This window comes from Cephus cinctus, unplaced genomic scaffold, assembly GCF_000341935.2.
Source record: "Cephus cinctus unplaced genomic scaffold, Ccin1 Ccin1_scaffold0129, whole genome shotgun sequence".
NCBI classification, from domain to species: domain Eukaryota; kingdom Metazoa; phylum Arthropoda; class Insecta; order Hymenoptera; family Cephidae; genus Cephus; species Cephus cinctus.
Genome location: NW_014332862.1, coordinates 2,634,250 through 2,655,236, shown reverse-complemented (window position 1 = coordinate 2,655,236; position 20,987 = coordinate 2,634,250). Strand labels below are relative to the sequence as shown.

At 37.2% G+C, this 20,987-nt stretch overlaps 2 protein-coding genes across 15 annotated transcripts in view; both read right to left on the bottom strand.

The window, feature by feature from the left end:
- Nucleotides 1–4,154: 4,154 nt before the first annotated feature.
- LOC107262923 (chitotriosidase-1) lies at nucleotides 4,155–6,976 on the bottom strand. 3 transcript variants are annotated; one of them, XM_015729601.2, is made up of 8 exons: nucleotides 6,817–6,976; nucleotides 6,458–6,704; nucleotides 6,132–6,347; nucleotides 5,367–5,511; nucleotides 5,153–5,285; nucleotides 4,906–5,080; nucleotides 4,555–4,817; nucleotides 4,155–4,305 (listed from the first exon to the last, which is right to left on the bottom strand). In XM_015729601.2, the coding sequence occupies exons 2-8, from the start codon at nucleotides 6,696–6,698 to the stop codon at nucleotides 4,213–4,215; spliced, it is 1,266 nt and encodes a 421-aa protein (XP_015585087.1). In that variant the 5' UTR covers nucleotides 6,699–6,704; nucleotides 6,817–6,976; the 3' UTR covers nucleotides 4,155–4,212. The 3 variants fall into 3 exon arrangements, with proteins under 3 accessions (XP_015585087.1, XP_015585085.1, XP_015585088.1); XM_015729599.2 differs by having other exon boundaries at nucleotides 4,288–4,488; XM_015729602.2 differs by having other exon boundaries at nucleotides 4,288–4,454.
- A 2,843-nt stretch (nucleotides 6,977–9,819) lies between these two features.
- LOC107262919 (syntaxin-binding protein 5) overlaps nucleotides 9,820–20,987 on the bottom strand; it is a 27,213-nt gene continuing 16,045 nt past the window's right edge. For 3 of the 12 annotated variants that reach the window (XM_015729583.2, XM_015729582.2, XM_015729591.2), the window contains 9 exons: nucleotides 17,050–17,190; nucleotides 16,805–16,924; nucleotides 16,564–16,689; nucleotides 16,270–16,473; nucleotides 16,030–16,138; nucleotides 13,656–13,739; nucleotides 13,084–13,179; nucleotides 12,869–12,993; nucleotides 9,820–12,736 (listed from right to left, as the gene is read on the bottom strand). In XM_015729583.2, coding sequence (XP_015585069.1) covers nucleotides 12,474–12,736; nucleotides 12,869–12,993; nucleotides 13,084–13,179; nucleotides 13,656–13,739; nucleotides 16,030–16,138; nucleotides 16,270–16,473; nucleotides 16,564–16,689; nucleotides 16,805–16,924; nucleotides 17,050–17,190 — 1,268 coding nt within the window. In that variant the 3' untranslated portion in view covers nucleotides 9,820–12,473. Of the gene's footprint in view, nucleotides 12,737–12,868; nucleotides 12,994–13,083; nucleotides 13,180–13,655; nucleotides 13,740–16,029; nucleotides 16,139–16,269; nucleotides 16,474–16,563; nucleotides 16,690–16,804; nucleotides 16,925–17,049; nucleotides 17,191–19,091; nucleotides 19,717–20,987 lie in introns of all 12 variants that reach the window. The other 9 variants (XM_015729585.2, XM_025080312.1, XM_015729593.2 and 6 more) reach the window with 6 other exon arrangements.

Below are 20,987 nucleotides of genomic sequence, written 5' to 3'. Positions count from 1 at the left end.
GGGTGCTTTCACAACAGTATAGAATTATTAAGTTTTCAATAGCATTCATGCAGAGCGCGTGTGTATGGATGTATGTATATGTGTGCTTCGGCATAGTTCCTCGTATTTTAGGTGACAGTTTTTAGAGATACAGGATGTCCAGGTGTTCCTCTCCGTAGATTCTTGTATCTAGGTACTGGATGTGGAAGTCCAGGGTGTCCAGGTGTTTCGCTCTGTAGTTTCTTGTATTAGGTGTTGGATGTGGAAGTTCAGGGTGTCCAGGTATTCCGCTTCGTAGTTTCCTGTGTCCAGGTATTGGACGTGGAAGTCCAGGGTGTCCAGGTGTTTCGCTCTGTAGTTTCTTGTATTAGGTGTTGGATGTGGAAGTTCAGGGTGTCCAGGTATTCCGCTCCGTAGTTTCCTATGTCCAGGTGTTGCATGTGGAAGTCCAGGGTGTCCAGGTGTTCCGCTCCGTAGTTTCTTCTATCTAGGTGTCGGACGTAGCAGTCCAGAAAAGTGTGCAACAAGCTTTTGCGCTTCGTTCAAACTATAGTATCCTCTCTGATGTTCGCACGGCCTGAGGTACGTAAATAATCCAGCACACTCTCCTCTCTTACGTTTACCACACAGCTTCAACAAGCTGGACACCATTTCTAAAAAAAAAGGACTTACAAATTAAATTTATATGCCGGCTGCGACATTTAACCTTTGATTAGTTATTGGGAAATAATGCTTCCACTGATGCGAATGTCCGGATTGTACCAAGACATTCGTTTTAAAGGGGGAGGTGTTACGTCCGCGTGGAAAATCAGATCCTACGTACATGGTCTATGTCCGACTATGGGAAGACTAAACAGTGGGTCTGGTTTTCATCACATAGCGACCCAAAGATATGGTTATTTAATATATAGGTTCTAGGTCTACTGACAATGAGTAGAGCCTAACGGAAATGTTTATAGAAAGCATATTTAGTTTGACTGTTATTGACGTTGTTTATGCGATGCATATGCGGACGCTCCTAACTTTATGACTCAATGACCCTTCCTGGAAAACCCCACGAAAAACTCCTTATTCATTTACAAAGAAGTCATCCTCATCCAATCCTGATCCAGCAATTCCTTTACCCTTGTGCAGAGTACCCCCGCCAAAATTCCCAGCACCAATCGAAAAACTCCTTATTCATTTACAAAGAAGTCATCCTCATCCAATCCTGATCCAGCAATTCCTTTACCCTTGTGCAGAGTACCCCCGCCAAAATTCCCAGCACCAATGAATTTCTTTAACCACTCTATGCTCTTCTTCTTAAAAATTTGTCAAGCTAAACCAATAGTAACAATCCCTAATCCCACTCCAACAATCCACCCCCGCTAACCAACATCCCTAATTTTTTCCAAGTCTCGTCCTCATTCTCCGCTGATCCTTCAGACAGTCTAGTAAAACTGTTCTACATTCCTCTCGCACAAAAATACCATCTAACAGTTACTCCAATTATTGCAATTCATTAATTTATCTAGTACCAGTCGAAATTGTTTTCCGTTATTCCTCAACTAGCATCTTTGTAAAGTTTGTTGTCAGTGCATTAAGTTATAATAAATTCTATTCATTTGTTCACTAACTTTGCTTATATATATTGTGACGTAAACAAAAAAAAATAACAAAACAAAAACTAATAAGATGGATCTTACGTCAGCAAAAACGACCCGTAATGGTCCTCTCTCTCTGCCTCCTATCACCAACACGAAAGAACGGGTTGGGCGCCAGGTATCCCTCGCGGGAGTACAGAATCAAGGTAAGCACAATCAAATTATTATTGGTGAAGGAACTCTTTAATTTTTGCTGAATTGTCATAAATGTTAGATTTCCTAGGTTCAATTGTTTAGTTGGTGATGGTTTTCATTTGTTTAGAAACTTTCAAATCAATCCTAGCAAATATCCAGTTCAATTCATCCTTCCCTTGGTAATTAGAAGCATAGCCCAATCCCGAGTAAAGTGCGCAAGCATTGACTCAAAACAGGGCAAAGTTATAGTATATTACGGTTCGGTAAAGGCACCAGTCTAAGCCTCCATTCTGGTTCGGACGTAACAATGCCATTAAACACTTTCGACGACGCAATATATTTTTATGATCAGCAACATCATAATGCATTTACATTTTATATGCGTGACAATATAGACTTCAGTGCTTAGAGCTTCTATGTCCCGTTGAGCAACAAAAACTTGTGATATCCCCCAAAAAACACTTACGTATAAAAAACTACGCCAAGTACAGGAGTGCTGTGTATTCCTCTAATAAAAAGTATTGATATCAGATCATTGAGGCCAAGTCCATAAGTCGCTACATGTTTGCCTATTATATGATCTAGCACTGGCCCATCATTTTAATTGTATTTTCAATATTGTTTTTTAAGGGATTAATAATGCTCCTCCTAATGTTGATTGGGCCACATGTTGTTTGTCGAATACTGCGTGCAACATCACTTGTATTAATATCGGGTGTTTTACGAGCAAATATTTCACACACGTATGAAAAAATCACGTTGGTTAAGTGTGAACTGTTTAAAAATTGATAAAGTCATCAATACTATTTCTAGTAATTAAGTATCTCACAATAGCGTTCATCATTAAATAATGTCTTCCATACGAAAGTTTCTTTGGTTTTGACATAGTGCCTTACGTTAAATCATTTCATTCATACAGAGTTACATTCAATCTTTTCAACTTCCCGCTCACGTTTTACTGGCCAAATGATAACAGAATTCAATCAATGCCTTTGAGGCTGTTTGTTGTATTTAAATCATTTTTGCTCAAGTTTTATATTTGCATACATTCCCTTTCATTTCTTTTGGATTTATCTTCGATTATAAAGTATCAGATGTACCTCTTATCGAAACAAATAATTTTCTATTAAATGCGATTAAAACGCAAACGAAAAAAAATTGTGAGTTTTCAGATAGTCTTTTTTTTCCGATAGAGATTCTGTTGAATTTATGGAGTCGGATACGATGTGAAATAATATTTATGTAACTCATGCATGAAAAACCCTACTTTTCGTGCCTCCGAAGTGTGGCGAAAGTGGCGCTTTATATCTATGGATACGATAAAAATGCAATTTTACAATTTTACAATTTTCCAATTTTACATTATCGCACTAGTGCTTTCTTCTCGCACTAGTGTGATAAAGTAAACTTTGTTCTCGCGCGCTGTCATGAAATGCATTCACTTTGGAAGCCTTCCTTGCTCTTCTTATGGCTGCCTCCTCCAATGAGGAGATGTGTCAGTCACTATGAAGGCACAAAAATTAGCGTTTTTCATGCATTCGTTACACAAAATATTATGCGATACTGGTACAATAAAGCGAACATTATACGCAAGTCGTGAAGTTTGTCACACTCGCCGCACTCGTAAAACAAACAGCACTCGCCTTCGGCTCGTGTCGTTGTGTTACTCGTGTGCGGCTTGTACGACCAACTTCAGCGCCTGCATATAAAGTTCGCTTTCTCGCACTTGTATCGCAAAGTACTATTATTGAGGAACAATAGACAGATTACATGCCCGTAGGGCAACTGAGATGGGTAAGAAGTATCATTTATTAAAGCATGAGTGTTGTCATGGAGACTTAAAACAAAACAAATAAGGCAGTTACTAAACTAGCATAAAGTTAATCAATTTGATTTCCAACAGATACTTTACCAAAGCGGAATTTAGCGCGCAATCTGCAAGGTCAACTATCATTTTGACACCACTTCCGCAATAATGAAAGATTCATCGAAATATATCAAGTATTATAGGTTAAAAAATAGACTGGAGTGTGTTAGATTAAACTCTCATATTCTCTCTTACACACTATAGGTATTCTCTCTCGTTTTCTCCGGTCGTGCTTCGGAAAGGACTCCTTTTGGGAGTGATTCTCTTTGTGTCGTAATTTTCATGAGAAGAATCAAGGGTCTCTACGACACTTCGCCTCTGATCAATCCTGTTCTCCTCTCAGCTGTTCCTTGTACGTGGCAGTCGGAATGTCGGTTATGTATTTTATATTGTTGTATTTTATTTAACTATTATAAATTCGGTCCAACATAATTCCTATTAGATTTGAAAGACAGAATAATATCTGACAAGAGTCAAAATGGTCAGTAGTAGTCAATAATATCGTTGGATGTTAGTAAACAAAATCAGAAAACATTATAATGCATAATTTATTTCCCAAAATTCATCTTCACAAAACATTACATAATTCTATAGACTACTTAAAAATTTCATAATTTTTTCCATGCCTTCTTTTATATGTTTTTGTACATCTTCTACTACCTGTTTTATTACATTGCTAGTCTGAAAGGAAACACAGAAATTACAACAAATTTACATTCATAACATATTTATGAGAATCCTTAGCCTATGTTAAGAAGCAATTTCTTATGTTGGCACCACTCGTAGATGTCTACGTGTAGGATGACGTCCGTTTAATTTTCTCCCTTCCTCTATGGGTGTACCAAAAAACGAATGGTTCCTTCGCTTTATAGAGCATTTGGATGCGTAAATTGGACCTTCTACTGACTACATGTAATCTTAGCTACTTACAGAATAGAGTTCTGTCCTAGAAGCCTTAAGAAGTGGATAAGAGCTGCTGCCACAAATTCCCTTGAAGTCATCAGTTTCTATGCTCCAGAACATTATGCCAGCGAGTCCAAGCTTCTTAGCGTATTTTATTTTTATCGCTAAACTTCTTTCATTATCGAATCCTATCCACTGATCTCCACTGTAGGCATAAGGCACTTCCTGTTCTTCATACCAAACAGTGGTCCAGTTTCCACTTAATTGTTTTTCGCACAACTCATTGTAACCTTTAATCAAAAGTATGTTCTCATAATCGTACAAATAAATACAGTATATGAAAAAAGTACAATCCTGCTATTAATTAATTTTACCGACCAAGGCTACCAGCGCCGCCCGTGTAGGGACCGGCAAGTCCTGGACCAGCTGATGGACTTCCGGGTGTAGTCTTTGAAGTATCGGCCAATGTGAATGTCCTTCCATAAAGAGGCAATCCAAGTACCAATTTCGAAGCAGGAGCACCACTCTTCAGCCAGAAGTCGATAGACGCTACCTGGTTAAAGATTCAGATATTTTTAGATCTTTTGACAATTAAATAGCGGCAGTACATTGCTTCTACACTTACTATATTGTTTTGCAATAAGGTAGCGTTGTTTGCTTGATAACTGGCAGCAAACATTGGTGCGTGATGTCCTATAACGTCAGAGGAAGATGCAGTAGTCAAGTCATAAGTCATAACACTAATGTAATCCAAGATTCTGTAAAAAAAATTACAGACAAATGAATTAATTATTGGCAAAATTAATCATCTCAATAAATAAAATTAGTGAATCCTTTACTCGGCTATTGCTGGAATGTCGTAAGATGGAGTTGCAAGATCTTTGGTAGCTCCAACTGCAGCAGTTAGGAGAAGTCCTTCCTTTACAAATGCCTCCTTCAGTTCTTTCAAAAAAGCAACGAAGCCTTCCTTGTCGGCCTTCGCTCCTGCGATACAACGCGAGTCAAATGAATGAAGAATGAAATACGTTTAGAAGCACTCCAGGTATTTCGAGTGCAAGGATGCGTAGGATTTCGTATGCTACAAATGCCCAAGTAATATTTGCAGACATATGAAGCTGAAACTGCCGTTAAACGATTTTCGAAGGTATTTGATTAAACTCTGTGATCCGTAAGATACGATAAATTTGAAATTAGTACATAATTTTTTTTTGTCGATTAGTTTTCGTCAAAAATCCATTCCTGAATGATATCCTGCCGCGGAAACCGTTACGGTTCTAATATGAGATTGAACTTATTCTCACATATGTCTATAATATGTTCTCAAGAAAAACTTGGATGACTTTATTTCTTTAAACCATAAAGCTTAATCTTTGAAATCCGTTCGGTCATTGCATATTTTATATTTCAAATTTCAAGATGATCAACATGAGAAATCCGAAATTGAAACGCGGACCAGAGCTTTTCCCATATGTCTCTGCAATAATGTTCCATTGTTTAAAGTGACAATCATTAAAAGTACATGAGCCGTCAGTTCATGCTAAAGACTTCAACAGGTCGAATATCGTTTACTTTCTGCACTTTCAACACAAAATAATAAATAATACCTCCACGTTGAGCGGGATACTCCCAATCCATTTCCAATCCATCAAACTTATACTTTATAAGAAAATCAACAGCGTTTTTAACAAATGTCGCACGTAAAGTAGCATTGTTCACGACAATAGTGAAGTTCGTGCTACCTGCATTCCATCCACCCATACCAACGAGTACTTTAGGTGCTGTTTTCGTCTTCTTCAAAGCAACAAGCTTCCCGAAATTATCTACATGATTCAGAAGAATTAATTAATTAGATAATTTGCACTTTACAAATTAATATAGAGATTTCATTGTACTTGTGAATTCTATTTATGATTATATTAATTATCCATACTTTTTCCACCACCGTCAGATATATCGTTCCACGGATCCAGGATGTCGATATTTCCCTCTCCCTTGATACCGACAAATGCATAGATATAATGCGTGCATAAATCGGGTTCGATGTCGGACACTTCGAAGTGGCCATTTCCAACACGATACGTAGCCCAGCTTGCGAAATAGCACATCATTACTTTTCCCAAGGCTGGACCCAAGAGGGTCGTCATTATGCAGATGATCACGGACAAGTTCATGATTGCCTAGTAGGTGATAAGTTTAATACAGTACAGAGTAAAGGAGTAATTGTTTGAATATGAATAACCCAGTATATTAGATATTAAATAGTCTTTTCGTTTTCTAAGTATTTCGTACCTTTTTTTGGATATAGTCAATGCTCAGTCACTGGTCTACGTGCCAATTTCTCTGCTTTACGGCGTCGCACTGAATACGAGAATTTAGTGCGCTGGATGCATATATACTATTCACAGCTATCTTCAGGTAGCCAATATTTTAACACGTTTCATGCTACGTGAGGGAACGTATACGCCCCTGTACGAATAAGAAACTTCTTATTGGATAATATAAAACATATAAGTTTGAGATAGTCTGGTCTAGTGTGGTTTCAAGTTAATTTGCTACCATAAATCAAAAGATTGCGCAACAGGTGCGAAGAATAATCACGTAAGAGGAGGTTCTCAGCTGTGTAAGATATTGCAAAATTTTCTTGTTCGTTCGAATTAAAAAATAATGTTCTTACATGATTTTGTATTACGGTAAGGTATAACTCACGTCATTGGAATAAATGTCAATACTGTTTAACAGATTGACACTTGAATTCACAATCACGTGTGAAGATTTTAACAAAGGTGTGCAAAGGTTTGAGCGTTACAAAACACTTTGTTTCATATGTGATTTTTCATTCTGTATCTATATTGCATGTAAGTTGTGAGTTACTATAACCCTCGATGAAAAATCTTGTTTTAATGTGTTTCAAAATAGATATAAAGTCCAAATTCGGCACTTCATAGAGGCAAAAAATTAGGCAAAACTGCTTGCCAGTGAAAAGAGAAAAGGTTTTGTATGAAACATTGTGACCGGTGATGAAAAGTGGGTCTGTTGCAGTAATCCAGAGTCAGTGCTATGGTAAACAGACCCTCGGTGACCATGATCGTGCCCACGTGGCTGTTGCGACTTAGAAAAGAATAACGTAACTTGAGTGAGAAGTGTTATAACCCCTGCTGAATTTTCCGGACATTGTACCTTCTGATTCCCATTTGTTCAGCTGGTTGCAGCACACCCTTGATGAGACGCATTTTCGAAACATAGACAATATTTGAGAATTTGTCGATTATTTCATCGACTCTTAACCTTCTTCTTCTTCTTCTTCTTGATCCTTATTGGCTTTGTGCTCTGTAGAGCCAAGTTTCAGCGACTCCTAGCCTAAAGATTTCTTTGGAACGATATTCACCAATTTCCTGATAGATGGCGGGATGGTACAAAGCGTGGGGAAATTTATTAAGGATTATCAAACAGTGTATCTTGAATAACAATAAAGATTTGCAGTAAATTAATTCATTCATTTAAAAAATCATATGAAGGAAATTACAAAAATTATCTATGGACATTGTGCTAAAGGGCAATATAATACAGTTCCCTAGCAGATCCTACCACCGACCAAACCAACATCGAAACCACTACGGTGGTTTTGTGCAAAAAGTATACCAAGCATTTTATTCGAACTAGTACAGAAACCACCGTTCCCCCACCCTAGAATCAGCCGCGGAGTTGGTTCAGATGATGGTTTCGATGGTGGAAACGACTGAAAACGATGGTTTGCGTATTGGTTCGAGCAAAACGTTTGGTATACTTTTAGCACAAAAACACCGTAACAGAAGCCACCATGAAACGGTGGTGAATTTCACAGTCGCCGGGTCTGTTAAGGTTGTTTTTTTGAATAAGAGTCTTGAGCGTGTGAGAAAATGTACAGCCTGAACGTTCCACAAATATTCGACGCACGTTTTCTGTTTGTGGGAGTAACGTGTGTTTGTCGAAGACAATTAGAGTACGGTAAACTATTGGTCAAGAAATTCACTGATAAGCGATTTTATGCCGTGTTTTTTTAAATAGAAGATCACTAAGGATTTAAAAAACGTGTGAAATTAGTTTACGTGAGACTGTATATAAAACTATTGTATAATAACGATATCTTTCCACTCAGATACCTGCGAAATATCGAGACACGAATGTTCTATGGGCACGTAGGAATGAAGTGTCTCACATGTCAGAGAGAATAAAACGGCAAAATGTATACTGTTTCTGGCACGAACAGTAATATTAAAACTATTTGCGATAGGAAGGCGCTGATTTCCAATTTCTGATTCCATTTTCTAATGGTTTGTATACACTCTCTAATCTGTTAAATGTATATGAAATGCAACAAAATTATGTAGACGCTCTCGTAATGCATATAGAAACTCTGCGGCTTCTGTATTATTCTGAATTTTGAAACTGAATAGTATTTGACAGTACTAAAAATGAATACTATTTATGGTCAATAAGTCCGTGGTATTTTTTATATGGGAATAATACAATCACAAATGTTACAATGCTCATTTTAATTACTATCATCCGTCATAATAAAAGACTGCATGGGTTCTATGATGTATTTCAATCTTATACATCTCCTTCGATTCTTGATAGTGAATTTAAGCATCCGTAATCTAAAAGGAAACACAGCTATTAGAGCAGAGCAACGTTAATAATATTCATAGTATATTCATATAGCTTGCGAAAATGTACATTAGTACATTTCCCAGAGCTGGACCCAAAAGGATTGCCATTATGCAGATGATTAGGTCGAACTTCTGAGTGTGCTGTATCTCAAATACGTACCTTAATGAAAAAAAAAAATACTTCTCATTAGCTAATATGAAAATATTAGTTTGAGATACTCGCCTTCCTTTTTAACAGTATACCATACTGTGAGAGTTCACAGTATTTTGAATTTTGTCACAGCCGTAAATAATATTTACGTAAAAGAAAATATTCAGTTCGAATTTTGTCTCCCAGTGACGTCATTTGACTAATATTTAGCAGCGTTTATCGGATTAACACCTGAATCTACGAATTATTCACTAATCATCGATATCGTGTCGTATTCTATAAGTAGAAGATCAGAAAGACCTCAAAAACATGTGAAATTAATTTATCTGTACGTGAAATCATTCATACAACATAGAATATTCAAACGACACCCGATTTATGCCCGCAATGTCCTACCGACGTTCCGTTGAAAAACAGTTTTATTCTATATTTATTATACAAGGACATTGGCTACGTAAGGTAAGATACTTGCTTTAATAAATCCTAGTGAAATTTTAATCATTTGACAATTTATTTCAAACTCATTTTTTACTCGGGTCCAAGATACAATGTGTCATCCAGGCAGTACTTTGATCCAGGCAGTACTAGACTTATGACGTGTATCTCTTAGAGAAGGAAAATCATATATGAGATCGTTATTAGTATAAATTTAAAATATGAAGAATTCCAGTGTACTTGGACACTTGAAATTAACGTTATATATCTATATATATGTGTATATATATACAAGGTTTATTCACGGCAAACGCACCAGCTGAAGTTGAATGCGATTGAACAATTTTGTTAATCCACGTAGTTTGGCCTCGTTAAACAAATGAAAAAATTTGAAAATCATAATGAAACCAATATTACGACGTTAACTTTCATTTTTCTTAATGATGCCACCCTACTCTGGTGCGTATGCCGTGAATAACCCTGTATATAATATTGGGGCTTCGTCCATCCACAGTGTTGCTACCCAATGAGAACTGAAGGTAAAGCCAAAAATCTTGACGTCATACAATACGAGTAAAATGGAGTATAAATTTGCTTGGTTAACGTAATTATTATAGTTTGATTATATTTCGTGCATTCTATCAATGGTTACTTATCTCCTTATATATCCCTGCCCCCCTTACCTCTTTTTTGTTTATTTGTTTTCTTTAAGAAGTAAAAATGTCTTGGTCGGTTTTTGGAGTGAACTAACAGAAAGAGGGCCGCAGCTCGAAAGTAAGTAATCATTGGCCGATTATTCGATTGAATTCGAATAACAAATATATTTCTGTAATAAAGTAAAATTCGATAAAATCATTAAATCAATGTCAATCGAGAAAAGCAAACCGAAAGGTAAGCGACTCACATTAGCCCAAAATGAAAGTTTATCAATGCAAAAGTAAACGGTTGTTTTCGAACAGTTTTAATCGATTCGGAATAGAGACAAATGAGCTCATTGAATCTGTACCATTAAACTTATACTGTAACTGTTATACAATATACGATTGAAATGGAGTAAGTTTAATGAGAATATTGTCCAAGAAAATTTATACCCACTTAAGTGTTCTTTAGGTTATCTGTTTTTTTTCTCACGTCTTTCCTCTTTCCTTCTCGGTCGACATATTACGAATGCACGCTAATCCACGTACTCACGCTCAATATACACAATTTTCATTTTCTTTAATTCCTTCCTGCTTTTTTCTTTTTCTTTTCTCTCCTCCTGTTATCATTCATGAAGGTGACGCGTTGTCTATACCGTTTATCATGACTATACAGTTATTGCTATGGAAGCAGTACGATGATTCGGAGCAACGATAAATTCAATCGAATTTATTATAACGTATATTGTCATTATATATAATCTATTATATACTCGTATAATTAAAAGTACAATACTTGTTCATTACAGTTGCGCCCTTTAATAGTGTTGCCGACAGACAGTTTTGAAATTCATTGGAATTCAAATAACCGAGTTTGACACATCTTAGTAGGTAAACTTAATAACACATTTTTTTTTCGAGTAAATATTTTTTTCAACACATACGTTTTTTTTCTTTTCTTTGCTCTTTGCTATATAATTGTATTGTTATATACATAACACGTCTAGCGGTAACTACAAGTCACAACAGCTAATAACTCTTTTCGTCATGCCCAATGCTGTCTGGAGTTTCTTTGTCCCATCCAGCCGATAATCCTTACAACATAATTATCCTTAAAATCATAATTAATTTTTCGCACTGTAGCTACTACTATAATATAACATTTCTCGATGCATTCGGACAGTTGACCCTTCACTTACATATTTTATCACTTTGTTATATTCCAGAGCAAAAAAAAACGGCCACGACTCCTTGCAGGACGTAGTTACGCATAGTCTTCTTCATCAATTTTATTTTTCCTTTCCCTTCAGAAGTTCATCGATAGACCTCGCAAAATACAGTGGATCTTAGATCCCACGATCGACCGACTCGATCGTGTACAATTTGTCAAGGAGTGATGGATCAAGATAACAAAGCAAATAGCGACGAAAACAAGTCCGACGGGAACATCCGAATGAATCGACGAGAGTCAGCGAATAAAAGACAAATTATTAAACAACTTGTTGTATTGACTTTTACATCCCATACGTAAAACTTACATGCCAATGCCTCATGGTTTATATATGTATCGGCATGTATATATAATAATAAGTATGTACCGCATGTAATTACACCCTCGTGAAATCGCGCGTGCACACTTAATATTTCCTATGCATTTTTAACGTGTTTCTTCTCTGTCTCAGCGTACGGCAAACGCGTGTATACGTAATTTAATTCTTGTCAGTTAAATCCTTTTTTCCCATCTTCTTCCAATTTAATTAGGGTACAGAGTATAATCATGTGCGTGTATAACTTTGTGTATCGTATATATAGCTATCTCCAATTTTTTCTCCACTTCCGTTCTGTGTGCCTGTATTCCTTTGTTCTCTCTGTATCCTCGAGAAGCAAAATCGTACTTGTTCCAATGTCATGAAAAGGGTGTCCCGTTTTGCGGTGTACGTTGCACCTGGTACATGTGTTGTATTATTTATACTACAGTTTTACGACAGAACGCACGGATGAAATGTGAACGCTAAATTACATTGAAGTTCCTCTACCCGTCTACCCAGTGACGCTCTGACACGCGTAGTTTCCTCATAGCTGATACCACTTTTTGTCTTTATACTTGACCATGAGACCGTGTGCCGATTGCGAGAAGTTGTCGGCCTCGGACATCATACGTGCCGTTCGATCCTCCAGCTGAGACAATTTTTCACCGCGTTCCATAACCATTTGATGAGCCATAGCTACATCCCCGGTAGCCGTCGACACTCGTTCTCGCAGACCCTCGGTATTCGTCAAGGGACCTGGTATATGCTTTGCCACTGTGCGAGAAGCACGACCACTGGACTCGCCGACTGTAAATGAAAATGGATACATTTGTGAACGACCAGTCATCGACCATATTGGATCTATCATTGTACATGTAAGTGAACGAAGGAAAATCTCTAGAATACGTTTTACAGAATTTATAGTTTCAGAATTCTTACACAGCTCTTCTCGATCTAGGCTCCTCGATCCACCACCGAATAAACCTTTGAAGAAGCTCTCCTTAGGTGGTTCCGGCATGTCGTGTCCAATGAACATGTCTCCCATCATTTCAGTTAGCTCGGAACTGCAACGAATATTCCCACAATGCACTGAACATTCATCTCAATGATATTCACGTGTAAATATTCAAACGTAATTACAAGGGTATACAAACCAGAATTCACTGGAGACTGAAAACTTTTGTATCTCTGTAGGCGACGAGAGGTACAGCCCGTGTCCTTTGTTGCTAAAGCAGAGTGTCCTTGCGATTCTGTAAAAAAACAATACCTTCTTCACCTGCGCGTATCTCATGCAAATAAGATGCATTCTGTGCACAGCCGAGGATATAATAGCATAAATGCATCGAGTGTAGTATAGTGACAGTAAGAGAATTAGTACTAGCAGTAGTAGTAGTAGGAGTAGTAGTAGTAGTAATAGCAGTAGTAGTAGTGTAGTAGTCCACTAGAGGTTGCAGTAAAGACCCAAGTTTGTTGAAGAAAAAAAACTGTACAATATAGATAGTGATTATTTTGTTTATGAGAAAGTAAAAGTAAAAAAAAATATTAAACGTCAGAACACAATAGACACTGAAGTACCAGCATCGGATTTGCATTCTCCGTTTAATATGAATGACGAGCAGTGAGGAATGATTAAAAGAATTTAATAAACAGGGCTTACTGTATTTCTCGTGTACGATTTTATGTGCGATGTGTAATACTGTGAGCTTTACTTTGATTGATGACTTACTGATCGGTATCGCCATTTACAAAGAGTTGGTGACCCCATATGGACAACATGGGGTCTACAATGCCGTGTTTTGTCGTCTGAAAACTGTTAGAGATTACAGAGACAGAAGAAAGGAGTCGTTGCTTAACGTAACGCAAAATTCATTTTCGCACACTTCAATTGTTTACATATGTATATTATATTAAGGCATCGATATTACGCAACGGTCATTCAATTCATAACGGCACCTTGTGATAAATACGGATAACGCTACCAAGTATAGGCATCACGCGACAATGTTAACAATTATTGCGCCAAGTTGATTGAACTCTAGCAGCGTGTCGTGACACGAAAAATGTTCCAAACAATTTATTTTAATATCGATCGATCACTCGGGACTTTGTGTACGTCTATAATATTTCTTCGATGTATTTTCGTAATTAAAGTAAAGTATCAACCGCGTATATAAATGAATTCGAAACGATCTCCCTTCAAATCTCTTCTCACCTTTTTTTTCTTTACGCTCCGTGGAGATGAAACTAAAATTCCTTTTCGTCCCTTACGAATTCCTTACGTGTAATGCAAAGCGAATTGAAATTTTTGTACGAACAAAAAATTGCCATGAGTTAATAATTCGTGATTGACGTAATAACAATTATGAAAACTGCTCGGATATATCGATGATGATCGATTGTTGAGAGAAACAGGCAAAGTGAACGAAAATTCAAGTACGCAATGAGTATGAAAATTACTGATAGTTTGATAATAAAATTTCTTTATCGTCATAGCCGTGAGATTACGTTTTTTTAAATAATTTCAGGCATTCGATGCATAGAGTGCTTCATAGTTGCAATAAGACTACGCCAGGCATATCTCGAGCGGTTCGAGGGTTAATATGTAAGTGCATAGGTATTTAGCAAGAGAAAAAGATAGACTAAGAAAAGTGAAATAGCATGCCAGAGACAATCCTTTCATTTGATTTGTTGTGTATGAAACAGTATAGGTTTATTAAGAGCCAGACGTACTGCTCGAAGTTAGCCTATATGTACATTAAATTTCTATGATAGAGCCAACTTCAGTAGGGTACGGTTGTACTGTACAACTCCGTATATAATAAATGATCTTTCATCTCTGAGCACGTGGTGCACGAGAAATTGATGTAATTTTGCTCAAGACGCGACGATTCTTGTTTAACGAATCGATAAACACGCCTAAAATATTGGATTAAAAAAAAAACACCAAATTTTAATAAAATTAAACACAATATAGTTATTTGCTTATAATCCTATTAAGTTTCTACCCTGCTTTATCAAATGCTTAGACAGTGAATACGGAACGAACATTGAATTGGAATAAACTGTGGATATTATTGATAGAAGTTCTATCAACAGAGTAAGAAAAAGTATAGGGATAAGTGAGAAAGGAGGTAGTTGATTAATTAATATCATTTAATTTGGTACTTTCTAATCAATAGTTTCCAACGTCTATTCTACTGGATCGGAATGACTGCTTTGACAAAAGAGCTGATAGACAATAACAATTTAAAAAAAAATCTATTTATTGTGAGAACTACTTGAACACCGATCAATAGCCAACGAGAGTTTCACTAAGCAGCAAAAGTTATTACTCTCAACTGACGAACTCATGATTCTTAGACAAGACTTGCCACTCATTCGCATAGTCGATGGATGATCAATTTAAAAAAAATTAAATCATTCGATCAAATATTTACTGAAAAATCGTGTCAAGCGAACGCTCGCGCCATAATACGTGGCTGAAAAGATGATGTCAAACGTTGAATTAATACTTTGTAATATCGTATGAACCTTTATATTGTATATATATATATTGTAGTACTGATAAACATTCTAAAATTGCACAACCCTAACGTCCCGTTACTAAACGTAGCCCATGAATAAATTAAGAAATATGTTCCACTCTGCCTGATGACTGCATAAAAGATAGCGCAGTTAAGACTGCCAATAAAATAATATACGATAACGCAAATTGTCAAAGACTCGACGAACCTTGTAGAAAAAAAAATGGAAACTCCACGTTAAAAGTAAAGTGAGCATCTCTCTGGAGATGCTTGAATTCGGTGCAGCTATAATTCCACGAGATGGCACTCTCAGCGAATATCTATAAGCGTACAGTAGGTGCACGAAAATGAAGAAAAACGGTGAATTGAAAGTGGATGATTGAAAGTATTTCGTAATAAATGTTAGAATCGGATAAATATTTTTCGTCTATTCAATTGCCAGTAATGATAAATAGTGCCAGAAGGTAAGACAAACATAATACGTCCGTATCAGTGCAAATATTATATTAAATTGGGTAATTATCGTTATAAATTGAACAAAGTCCATGACACAGATGTAAGGTGTCTGTCGCTTACCTGAGATCCAACAGCGGCAGAAAGTCAACATCGATCAGCGGCCTAAGACTCGGCAGACTGTAAGTAGCTATGTGTCCGCTTGAGACATAGCAGACGAGGCAGACGCTGTCTAACAAAAAAAAATAAAAATAAAAATAGAAACGAGGATGATCACGGGTAACGAATATATGATCCATTGACAGGAGAGAAGATATGAAAAAAAAAATCTGACAATACCAAAAATATATATAATTTGCTAACCTTTCAGCGAAGTTATTTCCGCTTTGATCACGATATCGGCATCAGCCAACTGTTGCCTGTAGACGCAATTTTGAGATGGCAGAGCAACGACACGGGCCTGTTTCTCAGACGTCAGTACGACAAATTGCCGATCTTCAAATCCATCGCCTACGACTTGTGCATTTAGCGAGGATGACTTGCTGTTTGCAAATTTGCCTTGGGCCTCTGTAACGAATGCATTGAATCCACTGAGTATAAATGACATTCTACAGGTCCTACGGACTCTGCACTGGTCAATAAAATATCGATGCTTACTATTGCGATCCCTGTAGTCAAGATTCTCATCCTTCCAAGACTCGTAAGAGTACGGAATGAGAGCACCGTTGCAATCCAGGAAGGACATAGTTAAGATGGAGCCTTTTAACTTAAACATAGAACCACCTGGAATAGAAAAGAAACGTGTAAGCATGCCACTCTTCGTTCACCCACGTCAACCAATAACGACGTGGATGTATAAAGTAATTATGTAAGAATTCCGAGTAACGACAATACTGACTATAAGTAGAGACGATCACAGGCTGCGAATCTCGTTCGCCATGGGCAGGCGCATTAAAGACAATAGTTTGTATGGAACCCAAAGACGTGCCAATCCATAAGGTTGGTAAAGCACTAGCATCTGATGAAAAGAGAAAATTATAAAAATATAATAAACGCCAATGGCCAATCAATAATATTCAATCCCAACGAGAAGAATGTTACAAATGTCATTATTTCAAAAAAAAAAAAAAAAAAAAGTCATACCGCTTTTCTTTGTATAAGAATCGGCGAATGTAAGGCAGCTGATGGTTTCGGTGGCAATGTTCTCCAACGAGGACATGCTCGAACTTCGTGAGCGCTGGAACGAATTGTCCAGCTTGTCTACCCGGCCAGCATTCCCAAAAACAAAGTGAAACATTATTCATAGAGTAAACAGCTTCTTCGTGAAGTGCTACCAGAGGCATGCATAACGATAATAAAAGTAATACGTGGCTTAAAGAAGTTCTTGTCGAAGACAATAGAAGATGTACGGCTCATAACGAGTACAAATGGCGAAGAAAAAAAATGATGACGATGTCAGTGTCACAATAAGAATTTTTGGTAGTAACATAAATAATATACATATATGTGTGTATAATTAGGTATATAAGATAACAGCAACAACAATGACAGCAACAGCAACAATAAGAACAATAATAGTACCAACAGCAGTAATAATAACAACAAGTACAACAGCCCGGTGGACGTCAACAGCCACCGTGTACAGGCTGTTTATGTTTAATTGATCTCTTATCCTTATTGTATTAAAAAAAAATTGACCGATCATCTGACACTGACCCTTCGTGACCTACGGTACAGTACATACACACGTTCAATACGTCCAATGAAGGATTGGGCATCAAATAAAATAGTCAATGATTGTTAACGTTAATACCACGTGATTCCCCGATATACGGCATGCATGCGTTAACTGCTCAGGAATGAGCGGGTTCATTGTGAAAATAAATTGCTACGAATGATAACATTGATCGACGATTATTTAAAAAAAAAAAAAAAAAAATAGTACGTAGCATGATCGTTGATAGGTAAATTTCACTTTTCGAGTACGCCGACACACTTAATAAGCAGCTTATGAAGGGTGAACAGAAAGAATATTCGAAAGATAAATGAACGAGGATTCGTAATACAAAGTGACATCAGAGGGGAAAAAAGGTGACGTCACGATTAGCGAACTAAACTTAGATCCTTATTACAATGATTGACTGTGATCGTTACATGGATCACAATTCCTTCAAACTACATGTATATAACTAAGGATATGCGGTGCTTAGACGAAAGCAAATCCCGTCTATTATAAGCGTCCTTGGATTTACGGATATCGTCAGTTTCTGTTCGAGCAGCTTGAAAGCAAAGTCTGATGATAATATAAGTTCTGTCATTTTGTAAAAAATTGTATAACCTTGCTTACAAAATGCTCGATCCTATTCCAATGTCTTTTTCGTACGTTTTTCGACGTACTGGACATAACATAGACAATATCCGTCGTCAGTGTGATTCGAACCCTAAACAGAACGTAATGTACATGCGACTATGAATTACGGCAGTGTAAAGCAAGAAGATGTTCGCTAAAGAGTAAAAGAAAAAAAAAAAGTCAAAGTACATCGACATAAAGAAAACCGTAATAAGAAATAATAATAAAAGAATAACATAGGACGAAGAATATTCGTTGCTCGATGGTGCTCTTGTAAAACGGCCATAGACGTAACGTTAGAGTGACTTTCGACGTGGAGTGCAGCGTCTTATTTATTAACATAGAGATTCGGCAGGTTAGGTAAGATGGTAAGTGGCGCCAATGGGGGCACGAGTAGACGGACGAGTGGGTAACTAAATGAATGAGAATATAAATGCACGAGGATAGACAGAGATAGAGAGTTCGACATTTATAAATAAACACAGACCAGACAGTACCTACTATATAATGACAGTACACGACAGCTCTCTGACGTAACGTAAACTTAAGTTAGTAAAAAAAAAACCTTTGACATTAAAAATCAATAACAATACATGTGAATCGTTGTGACACGATGATCTCGATCGGTCTGACGGATAAATCAAATAGCATTAGAGAAATCATTAAGAAATTTAAAGATGTCTTCCTCGAGTAGACCTGACTAGACAAAGAGAGAGTAATAGGACAGACTGAGATACAGGAGAGAGATAGAGAGAGAAATAAACACATGATATAGTCAGCTGATAAATAAATAATATCTACGAGAGTTCTGAATTAAATTGGACGTCTGTACTACCAAAGCTGCTGTACTGTCTGGCGTTGGCGAGGATATACTGGGAGGTCATAGAAGCCTGAGAAGTGGTTGCGCTTGGTTGGTAGTTACGAATCTCAACACTGCGTTGCGCGTGGAATGGGAAGCTTGATGAAAAGCTGCCGGAAGTCGAACCATCCGCGTCGTAGTGGCTGATCGTAGTGCTAAGACACTTCTGTAATTTGCGGATACCTTGGGAACGAGAATGACGAACGGGCTCTAAGACATCGAGCCTAGTGGCTGACGTAGCTTTACGGAATCGTGTGTTACCGACACTTCCGTCATTATTATTATTATTATTATTCCCAGCAGAATCGCCACCGCCGCCGGTATTGCTACTATTGATCGTAGCACTGTTATTGGTACTTGTAGTGGTACCACCGTTGGCTGTGCCACGGTAACCAGAAGTACCACTTGTACCGATGCTACCAAGAAGACCACCAGTATTCCCACCACCACCGCCAATTATACCTGATCCAACACCATCGTTATCACCAGTATCAACTCTTTCAGATATCACACCAACTGCATTACCACCAACACCACCACCACCACCGCCGCCACTACTACCACCTCTTCCGGTTGTCGGCGATATGCACATCCCGTTCATCTACAAACGACGTAAATCCCATATACAATGTAATATGATAACAGTAGCTAATAAACCACGGATAACATTATCCATTGAAATTACACAAGAAAACATCTATTCGTTAATTAACATAAATTTTTAGGTTGGTTGTTACGTGAGAGTGAGAGAGAGTGAGAGTGAGAGAGAGTGAGAGAGAGAGAGAGAGAGAGAGATATTCAGAAAAAGAGTCTTCTTGGACACTGTGGTGAGATTATGTGAAACAGAAAGAGATGAGAGAGAGTGAGAGTGAGAGAGAGTGACAAGAAAACATCTATTCGTTAATTAACATAAATTTTTAGGTTGGTTGTTACGTGAGAGTGAGAGAGAGTGAGAGTGAGAGAGAGTGAGAGAGAGAGAGAGAGAGAGAGATATTCAGAAAAAGAGTCTTCTTGGACACTGTGGTGAGATTATGTGAAACAGAAAGAGAAAGAGAGAGAAAGAGGGGAGGAGTGGATCGAAGAGAAAGATTGTAGTGAGAGTCCTTTAACTTGATCATCGGAGAATGGCAGAGGTGTTATCGACATTGAAGGATGAATGTACATTCTACGTGTATGACATCTGGATATCAATGAAGATGAAGATCATTGTACAAAAGAATCGTTGGGAATATCGATTAGCTCTTTTTTTAGGACGAAATTCTAGTAGTCGCATGTGTGGGTTATGTACATAAGCGAGTATTTTTGATCGTATAAACATGGATTATCAGCTGTGCGAAAGTTAATGGTAAATTATTGTAATTGGTTGATCGATCGTTTGATTATCATGTAAGATGTATTAAGCGTTAACTTAGCCCCACTGTTCTTGTCACCCTCGCTATATCTGACCTACGTAAACTTCCTGCCGCATAGAAGGCTATAGTCATAGCTAACAATGCCTTTTGCATTGTCGAACGAAAAACAAAATGATCACATACACACACGTTACGCACGGACGCGCATCTCGCATACAGAATACGTACAGTATACGTATACAGTATAATACAAATGATTAGTTTTATTCAAGCAGAGCAAATAAAGTTATATTTATCGTTTTGTTATTTTAGCGTAAAATATTTAAGAATACGCTATGTGGAATAAGTGTCGTGTAAAATGTGCGAAGTCTTCTACAGCAGTCAGTCAATATATTATGCAAACATAACCGTGTCAAGTACCGTATAATTTCACCATTCAATCATTTCTCCAACGTAAGAAGCAGATTGTCAATAATAAAAAAAAAAAAAAAAAAAAAAAAAAAAAAAAAAAAAAAAAAAA

Excerpts from the sequence above, each read along its gene's own strand:
- LOC107262923 (XM_015729599.2), bottom strand. The coding sequence starts at position 6,698 with ATGAACTTGTCCGTGATCATCTGCATAATGACGACCCTCTTGGGTCCA. Across the intron at positions 5,081-5,152 it reads CCTTATTGCAAAACAATATA|GTAGCGTCTATCGACTTCTG; the intron begins GTAAGTGTAGAA and ends ATCTTTAACCAG. Across the intron at positions 4,818-4,905 it reads GGGCGGCGCTGGTAGCCTTG|GTTACAATGAGTTGTGCGAA; the intron begins GTCGGTAAAATT and ends TTTTGATTAAAG.